The 20,695-nt window shown below is 45.3% G+C and overlaps 1 protein-coding gene across 22 annotated transcripts in view; it reads left to right on the top strand.

Annotated features, from left to right (window-relative positions):
• The window catches only part of APBB2 (amyloid beta precursor protein binding family B member 2), a 360,720-nt gene that overhangs the window by 329,579 nt on the left and 10,446 nt on the right, over positions 1 to 20,695 (top strand). For 13 of the 22 annotated variants that reach the window (XM_019640763.1, XM_019640762.1, XM_019640757.1 and 10 more), the window contains 3 exons: positions 7,355 to 7,360; positions 16,904 to 17,018; positions 20,437 to 20,524. In XM_019640763.1, the coding sequence (XP_019496308.1) occupies positions 7,355 to 7,360; positions 16,904 to 17,018; positions 20,437 to 20,524 (209 nt within the window). Of the gene's footprint in view, positions 1 to 7,130; positions 7,242 to 7,354; positions 7,361 to 16,903; positions 17,019 to 20,436; positions 20,525 to 20,695 lie in introns of those variants that run through there. The other 9 variants (XM_019640761.1, XM_019640770.1, XM_019640765.1 and 6 more) reach the window with 3 other exon arrangements.

The raw sequence follows: 20,695 nt of genomic DNA, 5'->3' as shown, positions 1-20,695 counted from the left end.
AAAAAAAAAAAAAAAAGTAACCTTACTGAATAGGAGAGATGTGTATTCTTCCAACCTGTATCAGGAAGTGAGCTCTTGTTAACAGAGCGGCGTACCTTTGGGGGGCGCGGGGATGCGCCGTGCTGCCTCCTAGCGCCACCCTTCCTGCTTCTCTGCCTCAGCGTGATGGGAATGCGTGATCCGGGGTCTTTTCCCTAAACGATCCGCAAAGGTTTCTTTCTCTTAGAGCACAAATATAAGGAAAATTATCTGGGGAGTTGGTAAGGCTTGATAGAAATCAATATACAAGGGAAATTTATATATTGATTTCTTTAGGGGCAGGAGAGCCATTTTTCATTTAGACGAATGTTCTCAAGAAGGAATCTAGTTAGGGGCTCTGGAAACAATATTGTTGTTTCTGCTAGAGATGATCAGAGCATAGATTTGCTTCGTCTTCGAATAGAGTCACAAGAGATTAATAATCTTCCCAGAACTCGCCTCCTGCTCGTTCAGATGAAATATATGTTTTACTAACATTATTTCAAATGACATGGAAACGGAATATGAGCTCAAGTCCCTTTTAAAGTGCTGTTTGTGATTAATTGTAGCAGGAGAAAAAGAAATCCAGCCAACTCCTTATTATTCATGGTATTGTTCCCTCAGGTTCTCACCAGCATGATCAGGAAATAAGGGGGAGATTCCTTTGATTACCCTATTTAGTTATTTATTCAGTCATTCAAACATATTTACTGATTTCCTGTTATGTACCAGGCAGTGGCAAGTGAGCAATGCAGAAAGGACCCTGCTCCCGCGGACTTTACTTTTTGGTGGGAGAGAAGGAATAAACAGTAAACAAATGAGCAAAGTAGTTCTAGGTGGCTGTGAGTGTTGGCAGTGACTGGATGGTCCAGAGGCTTCTTTTGGAGGTGATGGCAATAAGAAGGGGTCCTCCATGGGAGACCTGGGTGACAAGCGAATCAGGCAGCAGGAGGAGGGAGCAAAGGCTCCAAGGCAGAAACAGGCCTGTGTGCTTATTGGAGAACAGGAGGAGCCGGATGTGGCTGGAGCCTAGCGTGTGTGAGCAAGGCAGGAAGTGAGTTCAGAGACAGATTGGGGGTTTGGGGCAACGGTGCATAGCAGAGGAGCAACAGGATAGAAGGCTGATGAATAAAGGATGACGTCCTCAGCTTTTGCCTGGGAAAGTTATTTAGACCAAACACAGCACTTAGTTTTTGTCACCAGGTCCAGCAGTGGTGGAAGCAAAAATCCAGTAGGGCTAGAGACAGGAGGAGTCGGTTGAGGCCACCTCTCTTCATCAAGGGGTGTGGGGTCTTCAGGAGCTCATTAATTGGGAGGGAGCCAGGCTTAGGTGCAGGTAACCCCAAAACACAGCACAAAGAAGAAGAGACCAGCCACGCAGACCTGTGTTCCGTTTGTGGGTCCACCACTTTCTAGCTATGGGGGTTTGGAGCATGCTTATTTAAATTCCCTGAGCCTTAGGTTCCTCATTTGTAAAATGATGATCATGAAATGCTTCCCCTGCCACGTTTCTGTATGGCTTGGCCGTAACAAACGTCCAGAATGGAACCTAGCTGGGTAGTAGATTCGATAGATGGGAGCTGCTGCTGTTATTTTATGATTAGCAGTCAGTCACCTAGTGTTGATGTCTATTTTTGCTTAGGTATTATTGAGTTTACAGAGTATCGGGAATACTTATATCGACATGGAAGTTTCCAAAATTCAAATGAAGGCCAAATGTCTTCGCTTTTTGTGTTATTTACACTAGTACTCCTGTCTGTGCAGAGAAATGGGAATTGGCTATATAGTGATAGCCCTGAATTCTCTTGAAAATTTAGAAGCTGGACATAAGAATGTGCCTTGCCCACAAGAGGCCCTCCGTGGCGGGGTGCATGGAGTTGAAGAGAATTCGCCTGCAGGCTCACTACGATTTTAACCAGGGGTCTTGCCTATTCCTTGCCAGTGGCGTGTGCCCTCGTGCCACTTCTTGCATGGGAACCACTTTCCCAGTGTGGACAGCTGTCATCTTCCCTTCTCTGTGTCAGTATTTAAACATTCACACATCCCTGCCCCTTGTCAGATAGGAGCCTTCTGGGTAGCAAGTAGTTTTGTTTTGTTTTGTTTTACCCTCTGAGCTTTTAGGAAGGAATCCAGTGCATGGTTTGACAACTCAGGTATAATTTACATAATTTTATCCTTTCATTATGCTCTAAACTTTACACCATGAAATCGTAACATAGCATGAGTTATTTCTCACTTGACAACTAAATATAAGTTGTAAGTGCATTCTCTTTTCACTCAGATAGTCAGAGAAGCAAAGATGGTTGGTTATTTTTTAACTATAATACAAAGCTGGTAAGCCTAGACACTTGTTAATTTGTGCTCACTTCAAAGATGGACTTTTAAAAAATACTCATTTCCTGGTTGCCCTCAAATATCCTTTTTCCCCTCATTAGTAAGCTGAGTGGTAACTATTGTGTCTTCTCTCCAGCGGCATGAGAAGGTCCATTGTTAGAAGAATGCCCCTTGAATTTCAATAACCTCACAGCATTTGACATCCTCCGCTTCACACTTAGTCCTGCTGGAACTCAGACACCCCTTACAGGTATAGGCTGTGCAGTGCTGGGGGCAGGGACAGGGAGATGGGAAGGGAACTTGCTTTGCAAAATAAGGCACACTTGCTCAGAGATGGTTGTCTGTCGCCATTTGGTCCTGGGAAGGACAGAACCTTTCCCTGAACAAAATTATCTGAAACTCACCAGACACCAGATGGTAAATTTGCATAAAATCAAAATTCCGCTTAGGTCAGAGGGCTTTCCACCTGCGGGTGTGGGTGTTAAAAGGGTCTACGAATGAATTTCAGGAATTAAATCGTTCCCCCCACCCTCCTAAGATTGTGCATAAAATTCTAGGCCTGTGCGCACTTCTTTCTGGAGTGTTTTCATCAGATTCCAAAGGATTCCATGACCCCAAACAGGTTAGGAACCTTCCCCCACCCAGCCTCCCAGCCGCCACGCCCCCCCCCATACTGCTTAGCATGCCATCATGCTGTGACATGAGTACCACTGGTATTTCCATTTTACTGAGCCAGGGAACTGAAGATCAAAGAAGCCAAGGACCTTGACCAAAGGCAAACAGCTAATAAATGCCAGGGATGAAAAAACAAAAATACTTGAAGTTGGGAGAAAACATAAACCATCAGGTTCAGGAGTTGGCATGAGAGTGTTTGTGACATCAAGTTTTAGCTTTTACTTCATTATCATGTGAAGAAGACTGACCTGTGCTGGTGCTCAAAAGACACCCCAGTGGAAGACAAGCATCAAAATGTAGCACAAAGCAGTGAGTTCTGTAAAAATGCAGCGAGATGCACACTGGTAAGTCTGCTTTCTGTGCTCAGTTTGTGAAATATAGACACTGGTATGGTTGTGTGTTGCGTAAGAAGCAGGTGGCTGTGCCGGGTATTGGGAGATGCATCCTCTTTCAAAACGCTGGAATACACATTGTCATTCTGGTGTGCTCCTTATATTAAGGGATTTCCTATTCATTTGTATGACCAGTTAGTTACACATGCCAAGTAGTTCTGTTATTTCAGGCTTGTTTTAATGAAAACAATGCCAATTACTCCCACATACGTTTTCCCAAGAAACAGTCACTGAGAGCATGCTGATCAGGCAGGCTTGGGTGTACGGCTGGTGTGGAATTAATCCTGGGATATAATTCTTCCCACTGGCGTCCTGTGCAGTGAGAAGGGAGTAAGCTTGTGCCTGGCTCTAAATTTAGCTTTCTCCGCTCCCAGAATGATACGTCTCGGCCAGAAGCCCAGCTTTGGGCTGATGTTTTTTTCCCCCAGCAAATTTATAAGGTGTCAAATCGGTAGAGCAGCTGCCACTATAACTCTTCTGCATTTTTTAAAATGACATTTCAAAGATCACTCTAAAGTCCCTATTTATGACTGGCTTTCACTTTGACACTTAAATCAAGCAGTGTCTATTAAGCCCAAAAGAATTAACCTTGTTAAAAGTTTGCAGTGTTGTTTTTTTTTGTTGTTGTTGTTTTAAGATTTTATTGAGGAATTGGGGGAGGGGAACAAACAAGTTGCTGTCCTTTAGTTCTTCAGTCTAGTTGTGGAGGACGTCGCTTCACTGGCCCAAGTTGGCACCATCATTTCGCTCTTCCTGGGCAAGGCCATCAGTCGCCGGCTTCTGGATGGCCACTCACGGCGGCTCACGCCAGCTGCTGGCCAGCCCCACTGCAGCCTACGCCGTCACTGGTGACTCACAGCAGCCCAGCTCCAGGTCGAGCTGTTGTTCACCATCTTAGCTGTAGAGGGTGCAGCATTACTGGCCCTCATGTGGGATCCGAACCGGGGTCCTGCTTCTCAGAGCTGGCGTCCCAAGCCAACTCCTAACCAACACACCGCTCAGCCAGCCCTGCAGTGTTGATTTTCTGAGTTCTACCTTCAGGGAAAAGCACAGTGGCTACAAATCGATGTTATTTTTTTAAGTGAATCACTAATAATGGTCTGATTTAAAATACCCAAGGCTCCAATAATAATTACACATAGAAAGAAACAGATAGTATTCTTAGGTCTCAATATTGAAGGTTATTGGGCAGTGTTTTTGCCATACACTAAACATAAGCTTTTTGTTACAAATAAAAATTATAAACATTTGGTATATATATATATATCAAGAGCTTCTCAAAGAAATGCAACCTACTCATTCTTCTTTGTAGTAAGAGTCAAAGCACTTAAATCTTTTTCTGATAGAAATTTGAGCACTAGGCGATTCCTAGACCATTTCATCTGAGATGAGAAGCCCAAAACTGGAGAGATTACGAAAGTGACTTGCCTAATGTTTACTCAACATTAGACTAGAATCTGGGTCTTTGGATCCTTTGCCGATGATCTGAATTGCCAGCAAAGACTAACTTTGATGTGGGGCTGAGGCAGTGCACAGAAACATAGTGGGAGGTTACTGTCCCTCATTCCGTGGTCAGTGGTGCCCAGCAAATCCAGGGAGAAGGCCACCAAACCTTCCCCAGGTGACCTTCCTTCCATGGGAGACATTTCATCTCAAATGCTGCCCAGCACAACCCAGCTGAGACATGAAACTAGCAGATGACTTAGTGATGATAACTATAATGATGCAGTTTATTTCACTTCATTACGTGCCAGGTACTCTCTTATACATACCATCTCATTTAATTCTCATAATTGCCCTGAGCCAAGTGTCCTTATCCCGTTTTCACTGATGAGGAGGCAGGTTTCAAAGGGCACCCATCTAACAATGTGCCTGGCACATCGGAGGAGCCCAGGGAAAAGGGAAGGTAAGTGACGTACCCAAAGGAACACGGCTACCAGCAAGAGTTGAACAAGCTCTGTCCACTTACTCAGCCTAAAGGGCCTCTCTTGGGAATATTCAGCAACCTTTTCCCTCTCAAAAGTTCACAGGCCAAGGAAAGGGAAGAGCTAAAACCCCAGGTTCTTTGCCAAACCCTTTGCCCCAGTCTTGAACACCTGTGTGTAGTAACCTGAGTCATTTGGGAGACAAACCGTGAGATGGTTCTGCAGGCCTGTGAAGAAGTATGGGCATACCCCTCATATGTGCATTCTAAGAAGACTAGAATAGAGAGTCCTACAGACCCACCATCAGACCCTGACCTCCCAATGTACTAGCTGTGTGACCTTCGTCAAGTTCCTCAACCTCTCTGAACTTGTCTTCTTTTCTAGCAGAACAGTAATATTTACCTTGTCAGATTGCTGTTAGGGCAACACAGAGTCAGAGCTCAGTAAAGGGTAGTTGTTGTGGATGTGACTGAAGTAATCACATATACAGTAAAACCTTGGATTGCGAGTAATGTGGTTTGAGAGTATTCCACAAGACGAGCAAACATTTCTAATACATTTTAACATGGTAAATGAGCAATGTCTTGCAATACAAGTAGTTTGTTTCCAGAACGAATTATGCTCGCAAACAGCAAGGTGTTACTGTATTACAGTGTTGTTAACCTGTGTCTCGGGGAGTGCTCATCACAGTGGTTTCCCTCAAATGTTCAGGTAGATATTTACCTATTTGTATGACAAAAGTTTCATGGCGCTTATTTATATTAAATAATATATTTAAACAAATATAATTAAGTAAAATCCTCCATAATCCCTCCTCCAGATTACAGTTGACAGTCTGGATGTTATGTTCCAGACTTTTTACTATACATATAGTAAAATACTCAAACTTTAATTTTCATATGAGACCATATGTGGCTTGGATCGTTTACTTGTTGGGTTTCCCGCACTTAGTACTGTTTCTTGGTCATTGCTCTATACCAGGATGTGTAGCTCTGTCTTTCCGTTTAATGACTGTGGCTTCACTGTAGGGTGTGCTCACTATTTCACACCACGATCGTAGCTCTCATATCTGCGGGGTCCTGCTTGCTGCTCCATGCCCTTGACCACAGGGCACCTGAAAGAGCATGTTTCTGTGGAAGTTGGGTTTCTTCCTTGCTTCCTCGTTACCTGGTGCTCCCGCCTCTACAGTCCAGTTGCTTTAAGTATAACGCATGCATGCAGCCGACTAGGGGCTCTGTTCTCACGCCCTTTGAAATTGGCCCTGACAAGACCAGAAGGGGGTGGTGAGCACTCTGGTTCAGAAGGTTAACTGCCTTCATTAGGGTAACCCTGGCGGCTCAGAGCAGCTCTGGAGATGGAACTCAAAGTGTTCAGCAAACCCCAAATTGCTCTCGGCTTCTCTCCACATTCTACTCCTCTCTTTCCTGGCACATCTCTGTTTCCTCGCCCTTTTGAGCTTGCATTTACTGGCACTCTCAATCCCCACCTCTACCCTTCACCTTCCACTTTGTCTCCGCTCCCTCCTGCTCGGTTGCTCTTTCATGACGCATTTCAGTAAAGTACCTAGGTTATAATGTTGTAGCTCTATTAATAGAATGTCAGGAGTGTTAGTAAACCAGGTAAGGCTGTTTCCATGTCATTTTTCCATATGGTTTTTACTGGGAACAGGTGGAGCTGGAAAATGAAGTGTTCTGCCAGTGTTTACTGCAAACAGTTTCCTGTATTTGACTGTGATATTTTAAGCTCGCTTACCTCCCTGGGCTGTTATGTTGCCTCTAAGCTCAGCTGGCCTCCCCTGGCTTCATCATAACATGGCTCAAAATACACACTTCTGTGTGAGAGCTCAGCTGAAATAAGCACTGGATGGTTATTAATTGCAGCAAAGTTGGGAAATAAGGTGGGATGTCGGTGCTCAGAGTTGCTGTTAATGGGACTGTTTTATTTACTGGATGCTGTGTGAATGCTAACTTGTTGTTTCTGCTCTGTTCCCTCATGCCTTCCCGGATTCAGAGAGAGGTAACCAACCGATTTTCACTTCTCCCCCATCCTGGTGTCTTAAGTGTCTGGCAAAGCTCACTTGCTTTCTTCATGCTGTATTACTGTCATCACAGCCATCATTGTCTTTGAAAGGCAGAACTTTGTTTTGTTTAACTTTTTATCATTATCATTCTGATGTGTCCCACATTTAAAACAGAGTATGGAATTGCGTTTGGATCCCTTATCCTCTGTTGCTTTTGACCCTGTTTGGGGAAGGTGATGGGCAATGTGATTAAGTCAGGAACTTGGTCACTCTCTGTAATGGCTGAGAAAAGTTCAATTAGTATGTTAGGTAGTAAACGTGATGGTAGTATTTAGGTTATGTACCATGTTATACAAAGAAGCTTTTCATGCATCTTGATGTTAGGATTTGCTTACATTATGTATTCTCTAAAGTTTTGTTGGTAAGATTTAGCTCTAGGCTAATAGCTAGAAGGACTGACGCGTTTCAATCTCAGTTATTAGCCAAAATGTATGGAATTCTTCTCACTTCCCACATCTATAACTATGGTAAGGACATAACTCTGAAATGAAAGGCATTTCTACCTCAGATGTGTTGCGAATTCAGGGCTCTGAATGTCAGCCTACCCATATGGCTGACTGGGGGGCTTTGAGCTCCACTGTTTTATAGTTCTATAGCTCTGTCACTTAATAAGAGCTCCATTGTTGATGGAAGAAGGAAGTTCTGAAATTTTCCTCCTTGAAAGAATGACCGTGGTTACTGCTGGGCAAAGTAAAGACGTAGAGGCAATCTCCTCTTTGCGTCATTAGAGTCCATCTCAGGCAAACTCCTGCCGGGTTGAGGCTGAGCTATCTCCAGCTGAAGGCCATTTTCCTCCCCGAGGATGAGCTGCTGCCTGTCCTCAGAGGTGAGGATGGAAAGGGACATGGCATAGACTGGGTGGGGAACGCTTCCGGGATCAGTGCTCCAGAGGGTATGATTAAGAGAATTTGTGAACTTGACCACTGGAGGTGGTGCAAGGGTCTGGAGGATGAAGGCTCCCTCATCCAATGTAACTGAACTCCCTCATCTAAAGTAATGACAAGTGCTGTGCTCTGTGAGCCAACGGTGAGGATATTTTTAGGTGTTTGCTAGTTCCTACCCTCAGGTCTCCCCATGGAGTAGCAGTTGCTCTGAATATTAACAGTAACAACACTCTCTTCTAGTGAGGGCTACAAATTCTGGTCTGCCCACTGCCACCTGGATTATTGGCTTGTGGTAGAATTTCAGAACTGCTATTTGCATAGCCTGTGTGATCTCATGAAGGTGCCTGGTGAAGGATTCCCTGTGGAAAATGTGTATTTACCCAAGTGTTAAATTTCTGGGATGCACCTTTTAGAGTTTAAGAACTTAGTATCTTCTTAAGTTTGCAAGTAAGGAAAAAGAGTTTACCAAGCCAGAACCTGAGCTTTGTGAAATTAGTGATGCCTGCATTTGGTGCATGTGCCACTGAGTAAAATTAAACAAAGTTGTGTATGTGTGTAACCTGCTGGATTGGTCATCTAGGAAGATGACATTTCTCAGCCCCTTCTCCCATCCCCAAAACAAGATTTTCTTTTTTTTTTTTTTTTTTAGCTGAGCCATTGAGCTCAGCGGCTGCTCAGCTCGGGCCGGGCATCGAACCGCTGTTGCTCAGAGCTCAAACTCTCGAGTGAGCGCTTAACCAACTGAGCCACTCGGCCGGCCCTTCCCAAAACAAGATTTTCAAAGACCACTCAGAAAATAGGAGCAGCGAGGCAAAGAAGAGCAGGCAGTCTTGAAGCAGGACCCCTCTTCCCTCCAGGTTCTGTACAGTTGAAACAAAAAGGAGAAAAAACCCTTGATCATAAAGGGCTCGACATGGGATGTTTGGGTCAAATGTCTTTGCTGCTGTTTTGTCTTTATTTGCAGGTGAGGCCTGGTTTCTGCAGTAGTGACAACTCTGGTTTATAATTTATAATAATAACTACCATTCATCAAAAGCCTATCATGTTCCACACTTCACAAATTCCCGGCATCAAACATGTGTATTTGACCTGAGCAAATACGGATTCTCTGAAAGAAGGTATCAGATTATGGAGATGTAATAAGAAACACCAACAGGAGGTTTGGGGAGAGAGTGAACAGAAGTGAGTCTAGTAGAAAGGAAGGGAGGGTTATTGCCAGGCACGTCTGGACTGTCACGTAGCTGACAAGGTCCATTCATCTCGGCTGCTCCAGAAAGCAGAACTCAAGCCCATAAGCAAAAGTTGCAGGGAGGCATCTTTCAGTTCATTTTTAGAAAAAAAATGCACTTTGGTTCACCAGGAACATTCCAGCAATGGAACAGGCTGATTCATTAAGTGAGATTTCATATCACTGAAATGTTCTAAGTACCACCTGTCCGGGCTACTATAGATAGGACTTTGAAATGTTAGCATATGTAACCAGTAAGAGGTCTGTAGGTGCCTCTTAAAATCCCTTGAGGAGGATAAACACCTAAGCAAATTCCATTTACATAAGCGAGTTATGGGGGAGAGATTTCAGGAAAGGGCAAGTCGTTCTGTCTTGGCTATTTTTGAATAAAGCGTACTTGAATAAAGAATTGTTCATTCGTTCCATAGAGATGGATTAAGCATTTACAAGGTGATGAAAATGCTGTTCAGCTGGAACAAGAAACGCAACCTTTTGTCATCTTTCTCTGCCATTAAGAAATTTGAAGCTGTCATGTAAGATGTCTTAGCATTGACCTTTTTCCCTGGCAGAACTCAAGGCTGGTCCTCTGAGGGAATTATTACTGGGGAGAACAGCAAAAGGAGAGGAACGAAAACAGTTGGGCACACAAGGGCTCAGTAAACAAATGATGAAAGGCAGTCAATTCCTGGTACTCACTTCTGGTACTGTTTACAGAAGAGACACAAGAAGCTATAGCTATAAACCTTCCGCTTCCTGGTTTATAAAAGAAACTCAGTCATTCCCATGACTTCAAGAAATCAGTAGGATAAGACTCCATATGTGGGGAGCAGGGGACCCCGACCAGCACCTCTTTTAACAGATGGCTCCGGCTCCAGTGTTGTAAATGGAGTGAGCTGGAGCAAAGGACCAAAGTGGTTCCTGCTGCTGAGTGTCAGACAGACTGTCTCAGACAGGCAGACTGCTAGAAGAATTTTTTGGAAAAGATAGGACATGTGTTCTAACTGGACCTCAAGAGATCATTTGGGCCAGCTCTGTGGTTTTATAGATGAGCACGCTGAGGTCCTAGAGGTGCATGAGCACTGGGGTACCTGGTCATTTGGGGGTGGCACAGAAGCCCATCCAAGCCCAACTCAGCTCTCTGAGATGGGACGCTCTTGGTGCAGTAGAAACCAGGTAGCTGTAACCCAAGGGCCACTGGCAGCTCTGAGGAGAGACGTGGGGGTGGGGACGCCCCCGAGGGCTCCACAGGTGAAGGCTCCTAAAATGACCCTTGAGCATACTGACCTGCACCTCACACAGTGTCGAGGCCCTGTGGGCCCTGCCTGGCTGTGTGACACCCGATGGCACCTGATGCTCTTTCCTGCCAAACTCACACACATGAGTGATGCTGAGCTTATGGTGACAGTTCAGTTTCCACAGTCTGTCAGGAATTCTCAAGCTGTGGAGGTTTGTTCCTCATAAAGCAATTTCTTGTCCCCCTCAGAATACAGGTAAATCTGTAGAAAATAGTAAATTGCTCTTACATGTGAGCAAAGAGTTTATGGTCTTTTAGGATCATAACGTTGATTGGAAAACCCCTCTATCCGAAAGGCCGAGTTGGGCAAGGTGTTGCTTATTGTTGAAGTTGGATGAAGGGGCACAGGAGTTCATTGATTATCCTTTCTACTTTTGTGCATGTTGGGAAAGTCCCAGAATGAGACGTTTAAGAAAAAAGAAAAAGGCCTATGTACTCTGTTCTTTCCACTCCTATACTCCTCGGTCTCCTGAAGCCGGGTCCCAAACTCCATTCTCCAGGGAAAGGGCCCAGGAGGCCAATGTCACCACAGACCTCTTTGTCACTAAGACCAAATGGCCTGTCTCATCCTGCTCCGCCTCTGCAGCTCCGGAGACTTCTTCTGAAACACCCTTTCTTTGATGCTTTTGAAGCCAGCCTGTCCTGGCTTTCCCCGCCCAGCACTTTCTCCACCCACTCATGGGGCCCTCGGCCTCGACTAGCCCCTCGAGTGTCTCTCTTCCCCAGGATTCAGGCCTTGTTTTGTCTTTTCTTGTTCTCCACACTCCCATCTGCTCCCCTGACTTCAGGGACTACATGTCCACCTGCTTGGTGGGCCTGACCACCAGGTGTCCCTCAGGTGGCCTCACACTTAATGTCCAACCTGGAGCCTATCACCTTCCTTCAGCAAATCCCTCGCTTCTCCCTGCCCCAGTAGTGAGGGTGCTTAGCTGTCCTGGGAGGGACCCCAGAATTAGTCTTGATTTTCTCCCTCGTCTACACCTATCAGCCCTGCCAGCCGGCCTTTCAGTACCTTCCGTCTGTCTCTTCTACCCTGTTCTCATGATGTTCACTCCGCCTGCACCTTGTTCACCCTCTCTCACCTGGACCATCACGGTAGCCCTCAGTGTCTCCTTTCTTGACCCGCTTTGTTCCACCGAAGGAACTTTTTCAAACACATCAGATGGGGTTATGGGCCATGTAACAAGGCTTGGCTGGCTCAGAAGAAGGCCCAGACTCCTGGCAGGCACATGACACTCTGCAGACTGATTCAAGACTACTGTACAACCCCCCCTCCCCCAGCCACACCGCGGCCCCGCACCACAGTCCCACGGGCATATGCATAGAGACTGGGAGCTCTCCCCATCACGGTGGGCTTTCTTACTTCCGTGCCTTTGCTTGTGCTCATTTGAAGGTTCTTGAATTCATCCACTGCCCTTCTTACTCTGGTGAGGTCCCTGTTATACGTAAAGATGCAGCTCAGAGCTCACTGGATGCCCATGTCATTAGACAGTGGGCTTCTTAGGCTGGAACCTCGTCTGTTTGTTTGCCTCTCTGGTGCCTGGTACAAAATAGTGTGGCTCAGAAGATATTTGTGGACGTGAATTAAATTTTTTTTTAATTTAAGTCTTTAATACTATAGCATAATTTCGTTAAAATATAAAGCCAACTGGCTGCTATATTAGTTTCCAGTTGCTGCAACAAATTATCACAAACTTAGTGGCTTCAAGAATCACAAATTCTCTTACAGTTCTGAGAGGTCAGAAATCTGAAATGGGTCTTACAGGCTAAAATCATGGTGCTGGCAGGGCTGTGTTTTTTTTAGAGACTCCAAGAGAAGAAAAATCCGTTTCCTTGCCTCTTCCAGCTTTTAGAGGCTGCCGGCCTTCCTCGTCTCATGGCCCCTTCTGTTCTTGCTCTCACAAGGAAAGTGCCTGCTTCTTTCCCTTGTAATTCTGTTGGTCCCCCAAATAAGCCCCATATCAGGATCCTTAATTTAATCACATCTGCAAAATCTCTTTTTTGCAGGTAAGGCAACATATATACAGATTCTTGAAATTAGGACATAACTATCTGGGGAGGGTCGTTATTCTGTCTCCCACAGCAACCTTTTTCAGAAGTCAGGTGCTAAAGAGCCACACTTTTAAACAACCAATTAAGAGGTGTTTGGATTTCATTCTAAGTAATAGTGAGATTAGATCCGCTATATATTTCATTGCACGTAAAGGGAGTTGTTCAACTTGCCTGAAAAAGACACCTCGCCGCCTCTTACAAATCCCTGTGCTAGGGGCTTTCAGCTGTTTTAAGATGAGTCGAGATAATGTTTCCTGGCAATAAAATAGAAGAGACATGCAAATCTCTTGACCTCCACAGTGAGGAGAAAACTTGTCTTTTCCTGGGAAGAGGTGAAATCCCCAGAGGGTTAGTTACTGACTTACCCACTCTCATGGACCTACAGCTTTCTACCTCCCTGATCATTAGCCTGGTACCCGGAAGGGAGCAGGAAAAGGTAAGGCTGTGAAACAAATTGTCCAAATCCCCTAAAGAAAGCCTGTGGCTCCTGAGTTTCCCTTTGGGAAGATATGGATTCCTGATGGCTGTCTTAGATGTTAATCACTTTCTCCTGAGCCAGAAGAAAATGAAGATTAATAACAATTTTTTTTTAAAATTACCCCTAAGAGGTTGCGTAGGAAAGAACAGAGGGCACAGAGCTAAATTTGATAGGAATGATCCACTGCTTACTGATCAGGGCCTGTTTCATCTTCCCTCCTGGTTACCTTGGAATTGCTACTCCTGTAGGCCAGCCAGCAGTCAGAGAATGTGATGCATTGTGCATGCGGAATGTCTTTGTAAATTAAACCTTGTGTAAATGATGAAGAAAAAAAAAAGAGAGAGAGAGAATATGATGGAGCTGAAAGCTTACACCATAGAATATCAGAACCAGAAAGGGCCCTTAGAAATCCTGGTTGTCATGATTTTTTTTTTTTAATATTCCCCCTTAGAGAAGAGATTAGTCTCCATCCCAAGATTGTATACCTCAGTGGAATCACAAATAGGACTAGAATTTGGGTGGCCTGAATCCCGGTTCATCGCCCTCTGGCTGTTCCTTACAGTTTCTGAGAGGGGACAGACAGAGTTGAGACCTGTATAGTAACTACAGCTCTTATCCTTTGTGATGAGGTCTTATCCTCTGTAGTACAGAATTTAAACACTGTAAACATTTAGACACCAGCGAGGTCCTGAGGGCCAGGCAGGCTTCTGGGCAGGACTGCACAGAGTAGATGGAGTCACTGCACTCCTGACAGTGCAGGGAGGTCAGTGGTCTCCAAGGGAGGGGAGGTACCCTGAGTGGGCATGGAGGCCCACCTTTCTGGAGCAGAGGGGAGAGCTCCTTAGTTGGGAAAATGATGCTGGAAGAATTGATGGGACAAATTTTGGGAACTCCTGAGATCCAGACAAAGGTTTCTGGACTTTCTGTGAGTGACCATAGTGCTTTGAAGAAATTTGGCCTCAGAAAAACGGTGGCCGAACATGGAATTTTGAACAAAAGGAGTTGTGTGTGATGAGACGCTGTGTGTATTACTTTAGGATCCACCTAGAAAAAAAGAGTAGCCAGGGGAAGGGGGGCCAAAAACAGTACTGCCCTTGAGCATGGGCCCCAGAAGTGATGTCTTCTCTTCGTCTCTTGTTTGAGTAATATGTTGCCTTGGTGGTGGTTGAGACTAGGATGGAAAGGCCAGAAGAAACCAGCATGGAAGAAGACTGTGCTCAGCCCTCGGTGTCTGGGCCCAGAGCCTTGCTCAGCCCCACGGCTCAGCCCACTGTCCTGGGACCCTTTCGTGCCTCTGACCGGGGGCCAGCTTTCTTGACAGGAGGTCAGGGTGTGTGCTGCAGACTCCGTGCTTAAGGGAGGGGGGAACACTCGTTACCTGTGATGACCAGGCCAGGACGGGGTATTCGGGATGAATGAGGCACAAAGCATCCTCGTGGAGCTTCAAGGAGTTGTGGGGAGGAAAAACTCATAAACAGACACTTACGGTAGCCCGCGGTAAGTGTGGTGTGCACGGAGCCAGGCAGCATCAGGAAGGGTGCTCGCCCAGCTTTGGCTGAGTCCCAGACCGTGGCAGGAGCTTGGAAACATCACGAGCAAAGGCAGGGAAACGGGAACCTGCTTAGAACACCTGAATGGTGGTAGGGCTGGTGAGGAAGGGCTGGGTTCAGGACATTTTCAGGAGGTTATATAGGCTGAACGTGGGGGGTTGGGTACAAAGCGTGAGAGGGAGTCAGAAGATTCTAGCATGGAGGACACCAACCGACATAGAGCATAAGGAAGAAGAAGGTTGGGGAGAGCGGACATTGAGGTCAGATGTGAACCGGCTGAGGTTCAAGTGCCTGTGGGGCAGCAAGGTAAATATGTCCCCTGACCTGGAGCCTGGGGCTTAGGGAGCCCACTGCGGGGCTGGCTGGGGCATGGCAAGGTGATGGAGGGGAGTGGGGGGCAGGCTTTCCTGGCCAGGCTTTCATGATGGCCAGTTGCCTCCAGTGCGTTGATCCCTGTGCCTTTCCAAGGAAGCCAAGGATATCTTGAGGAAAGTATCAAACGTGGTCTGTGAAAAGACCGCCAGTTCTTACATTAAGAGAAAATGTTTTTAAAAATTCATCTGTGGTTCTATCTACAGACAGTATCCTGGCTTAGCAACATATGCAACGAAATCATTGCGCTCTATTACGAGAGGAGTACATCTGAGCATTTGTTTTTCATAAACACGTTGATCTTTAAACCACTGCCCTCCCATAATAACAGTGAGAAATTTGGCATGGTTCTTTTGAAGCCAGGTAATGTCACAGTCAATGTCCTTTTCATCAATAAAATAGATACTAAAACCAGTGCCAGCTGTATGCTTGCCGTGGCATCTAAGCCAACCTGTCGCCCTGAGCTCTGGGGTATGAGAAGTGCCCAAGTGCCTGTGGCAGGATTTCAGTCTGTGGCGTCTCTGTGTGTTCCAGCCCATTCTGTGATTACCTGTCAACTTCGTCCAGCAGCTGTGGGTCTGATCCCTTCTCTGTTGACACATCAGAGCCTGTTGTTTTGCTTCTGCTATACCACCATGTTTGTCGCAGTATCACTCATACAAATTCATGTTCTTCTCAAACCTGTTTTCTGTTTTATAATCATCATATTTATAATCATAATATTTGCTGTTTCTCTAGGTAGAAGGTTTCTTTAAAATTCAGTTTTCATTAAGAGTTGTTAGAAATTCCAGGAGTATAACAGACCACGTTTGGGGAACGTTGTACAGGTGTACCTTATTTTTTTTTGCACTTCACTTTATTGCGTCTCACAGATACTACATTCTTTACAAATTGTCAAGCCAGTCGGTGAGCACTGTTTTTCCAACAGGCTTAGATAATGGTTAGCATTTTCTAGCATAAAGTATTTTTAATTAGGATATGTACATTGTTGTTTTTTTTAGACATAACACTATTGCTCACTTAATACACTACAGTATAGTGTAAACATTTTTATATGCACTGGGAAACCAAGAAATTCATGTGACTCGCTTTATTGCAGTGGTCTGCAACTGAACTGGCAGTATCTTAGAGGTATGCCTGAAACATCAGTGGAAGTAAAAAGTGACAAAACTAAAGCTGTCCTACTTTGGGCACATCATGAGAAGGCAGGGTTCTTTAGAAAAGAAATAATGCTAAGGAAAAATGGAAGGCAGCAGAAAAAGAGGAATACCAAATAGGAGATGGATGAACTCCATGAAAGAAGCCATAGGCTTGAGTCTCCAGGAGCTGAGCAGGGCTGTGAAGTCAGAACAGTGTGGACATCACTCCTTCATGGGTCGCCAGGAGTTGGAGCTGACTCAGTGGCATGTAGCCCACACATGCCTATAGTTATTTTACTCAGAAATGAATTCCTGATATCCATAAAACTGTTCCTCTTTTACATAGCCATTGACTTTTTTTTTAACCATTGCATACCTGTTTACCGCTGACATGCTGGCTACTAGCTCAGTTACTTCATCGCCAGGATGTGTGTTGGTAAAGGTTCCTTTTTCTAATGAACTAATAAATTTTGTTTGCACAGAGATTTTGCTTATGTAGCAAGAGACAAAGATACAAGAATTTTGAAATGTCATGTATTTCGATGTGACACACCAGCAAAAGCCATCGCCACGAGCCTCCACGAAATCTGTTCCAAGGTAAGGTGGGTTAGGGCGCAGTGGTTCATCCCTCTCTTTTTTCTCACTGCTCAAGCAGGGAAAGGGGTGTGAAAGGGCAGGAAAGTGGGCACATGAGCCTACACACTGAGCCCCAGAGAGGCAGGCAGACCATGTGTTCAGCCAGCCTCATGGATGTGCTCTCGCTGTGTGTCAGGCATTGTTCTAACTGGCACTCCATCTACACAATAAGTAGAGCCCTAGTCCTGCCCACAGTCTGGGGGTCTAATAGGTGGACAGAACAGTGGCAGGGACAGTGGCCTCAGAGATACATAGAGTAATCCCAGCTGGAAAACAGGGCCAAGGAGTCAGGTCATATTTCCTGGAACAGGGCTACCTAATCCAAGAGTAAACACAGAAGGGAGGGTGGTGAGAAACCACTTGGGTGCCTGTGGTGGAAACACAAGTAGCTGAGGGTTCCGATGAACACACACTGACTTCATGAGGATACACAGCAGCTCATGGACACTGACCAGCTGTGAGGCAGAGTTATGATCACTGTCTCGCAGTGGTGAGTGTCCCGTTTCCTTAAGCTGAGTCACAGAGTTTCACAATAAGAACAGACAGTTGGACAGCACCAGTCCAACCTCATTCCCTCGCTCCCTCCAGCACAGCACCCTAATGCCAGCATTTCTGCTCTCCCAGCACTTCCACTGACCTCCATTGACTTGACTTCCATTGACAGGGTCTTGTACTTTTCAGGAGACTGTTCTATTATTGAGTGTCTCTGGCTATTATAGAGTTCTTTCTTGTGTTGACCTAAAACCTTCCTTTCTAGAACCTCTATGTATTTACTTGAGATCTGTGGTCTGTAGCAACAGAGACAGATTTCTCCAGTTTGTCTCTTTGTTGTTTGAAGACATTTGAAGTTGTGCCCTGTGCCTGGCACACGTAGAGGTGCTGGACAAGTATCTCGAGTCTTTCTGCTCCTGGCTCCCCCCTCCTCTAGAATCCCCACGCTGCCTCGTTAGCCACTTGCAGGTCACGCGGTTACCAGGCTCTGACCCAACCTCTTCTGGGCATAACCTGGTTGGTTCCCCTGAGTGAACACTGTTCCCAAAGTGCACGGGTGGAGAACAGACTGTGGGCCACCCCGTCCTGTGACCTCCAAGGATACAATACTGGGGTGATTAATGTTCTTAACAACCACTTCACCCATTGGCTTGTATTCAAATAGTGGGTGGCCAGACCCCCAGGCCACTGTCACCAACTTCCTTCAGCCAGGCCTTTCCATTCCCCAAACTTATGTATCAAATCTTTTAAAAACAGGACTTTTCAGTCACCTCTGTTAAACATCGCCTTTCTGATTTTGTGCTGGCATCATGACCCAGCCTCACAATTCCTCCTGAGCTGGCAAATCCCAGGCCATGGCCACAGCCACTGCCATGGCCCAGGCTGGTATCTGAGCACCAGGAGCAAAACAGGTGCAAGCCACAGTTCTTGCAGGAGGGTTGGGGCAGGGAGCTGTCCCCAGCCTCAAAAGAAATAGCCCACCAGTCTGCTGCTCTGACCTACGTGACAGGGACATGCAGGGTAGGTGCCCATCTTCACGTACTTACTTTCACAGGACTGGAGTATGGCTGTACCTTTTGCAGTTTTCATTTTCTTCATTCATTCACGTAACAAATATAACAGCATTATTTATGTGCCAGGCACTGTTTGAGGAGACAGCAGAGACCAAAACAAAACAAAAAAAAAAAAACCTTGCCCTCTTGGAGTTTGTATTCTGGTGTAAAGCCCTCAGAAACACAGAGTAAATGCCCAATAAATATTCTATATTATTGTCAGCAGCCTGTTGTCCACTGTTCTGGCCACATCTGGAGATGGGCTGAGTAGAGCTCTGGGGAGGAGGAAAGCATGGGTTGGGAATGAAGATGTGAATTGCTTTTGGGGTCACTGAAGGATGAGCTTCTTTCAGTCCCTAAAGTTAAGTAAAGGAGACATTATTGTCCCTAACAGAAGAGAGACAATTTGGAAGACAGCTGACAGATTTAAACAGAAAAAAATGACGGCGATAGCAGCTCATACTTCTGAGTGCTTACACTTAATCCTCAGAACTGACATAACATTATTATTAGGAACAGAAATATTATTATCACCCCATGTACAGTGGAGGAAATGAGACACAAGAGATCAGGTGACGTGCTTAAGGTCACACAGCTAGCAAGTGCCAGAGATGGGATTTAAACGTGTGCAGCAGTCCTCCCTTACCTGCAGTTTCACTTTCTGCGGTCTCAGTTAGCCATGGTCAACCTCAGTTCGAAAACATTAAATGGAAAATTCCAGAAATAAAGAATTCATGTTGTAAATTGTGTGTCATTCTGAGCAGCATAATGAAATCTCACACAACCCCACTGTGTTCCACCTGAGACCTGAATTGTTTCTTTGTCCAGTGTGTCCACGCTGTATTTGCTGCCCACCCATTAGTCACTCAGTAGCCATCTTGGTTATCAGATCCACTGTCATGCTGTCACAGTGCTTGTGGTCAGAGAACACTTGTTTTACTTAATGGCCCCAAAGCCATTCACAGACTTTTATTACAGCATATTGTTATAATTGTTCCATTTTATTATTAGCTATTGTTAATCTCTTACTATGCCTAATTTATAAATTCAACTTTATCATAGGTATGTACGTACAGGAAAAAACATAGTATACAGAGGGTGCCATAGGGTGCTGAAAAAATGAATACACATTTTAAGAAAGGAAAAAAACTTTTAAAATTGTAATAATATATACCAATAACAAAAGATGAATACAAGTCACATTTGACTTCTGCAATTACAAGAGGTGCTCAGAGTGGTTACCATCAGTATCGAGACACTTCTGATTACGGCGAAGTATTGCTTGAGCAACGTTGACCAAAGTGTCCACTTGTATACATGTGTTTAGCACCCCCCAATATATAGGATTCGCTTCTATCCGAGGTTTCAGACATCCACTGGGGGTCTTGAAACGTATCCCCCGTGGATAAGGGGAGACTACTGTAATCTGTCCCCAGAGCCCTGAAAAGAGTACCTAAAGGGCGTCATCCAGAAGCAGTGGGGGAAGTCCATTGCTCCGCGTTCCACTGACCATAGTGGACCAGCAGGTCCCACGTGACCAGAGATATTTGTTTGGGTTGTTTTAGTAGAAATGGGAGTCTGGTGAATGGAAGAATAAATTTCAACCAATTAGGAGACTGTTACTATGAGGGATAGTCATTCACCTCTTATTCCTAGAGAAAATGAGCACAGTTCTCCAAATATGCAGCTCAGTGATTCAGGGGCGGGAGGTCAGGCAGTAGACTAAAGCTGGTTTAATTAACTTGGAAGTAAAATCAGCTCAGGCACTTTACTGGCTGGAATAGCTGAAGACATGTGGTCTGTCACCACAAACCAAAGCTGTGTTTTCTCTTCAGATTATGGCTGAAAGGAAGAATGCCAAAGCCCTGGCCTGCAGATCTTTACAGGAAAGAACCAATGTGAATCTCGACGTTCCCTTGCAGGGTAGGTCGGCAGTCTTCCCCCTTCACGGTGTTACTCTCCATCCTAGCCAGGAGCCCTGGTGCTTCTAATCGCCTTAAAAACCATGCTCAGCTCAACAAACGTGCTGAGCCGTGCACTCAGTGCCCTAGCCTGGCATAAAGTTAATTTTGTGTCAGTAGGATTAGGCATGAA

The sequence above is a fragment of the Hipposideros armiger genome, unplaced genomic scaffold (genome assembly GCF_001890085.2).
Source record: "Hipposideros armiger isolate ML-2016 unplaced genomic scaffold, ASM189008v1 scaffold_53, whole genome shotgun sequence".
NCBI lineage: Eukaryota > Metazoa > Chordata > Mammalia > Chiroptera > Hipposideridae > Hipposideros > Hipposideros armiger.
This window is presented reverse-complemented; position numbering and strand designations above follow the sequence as displayed.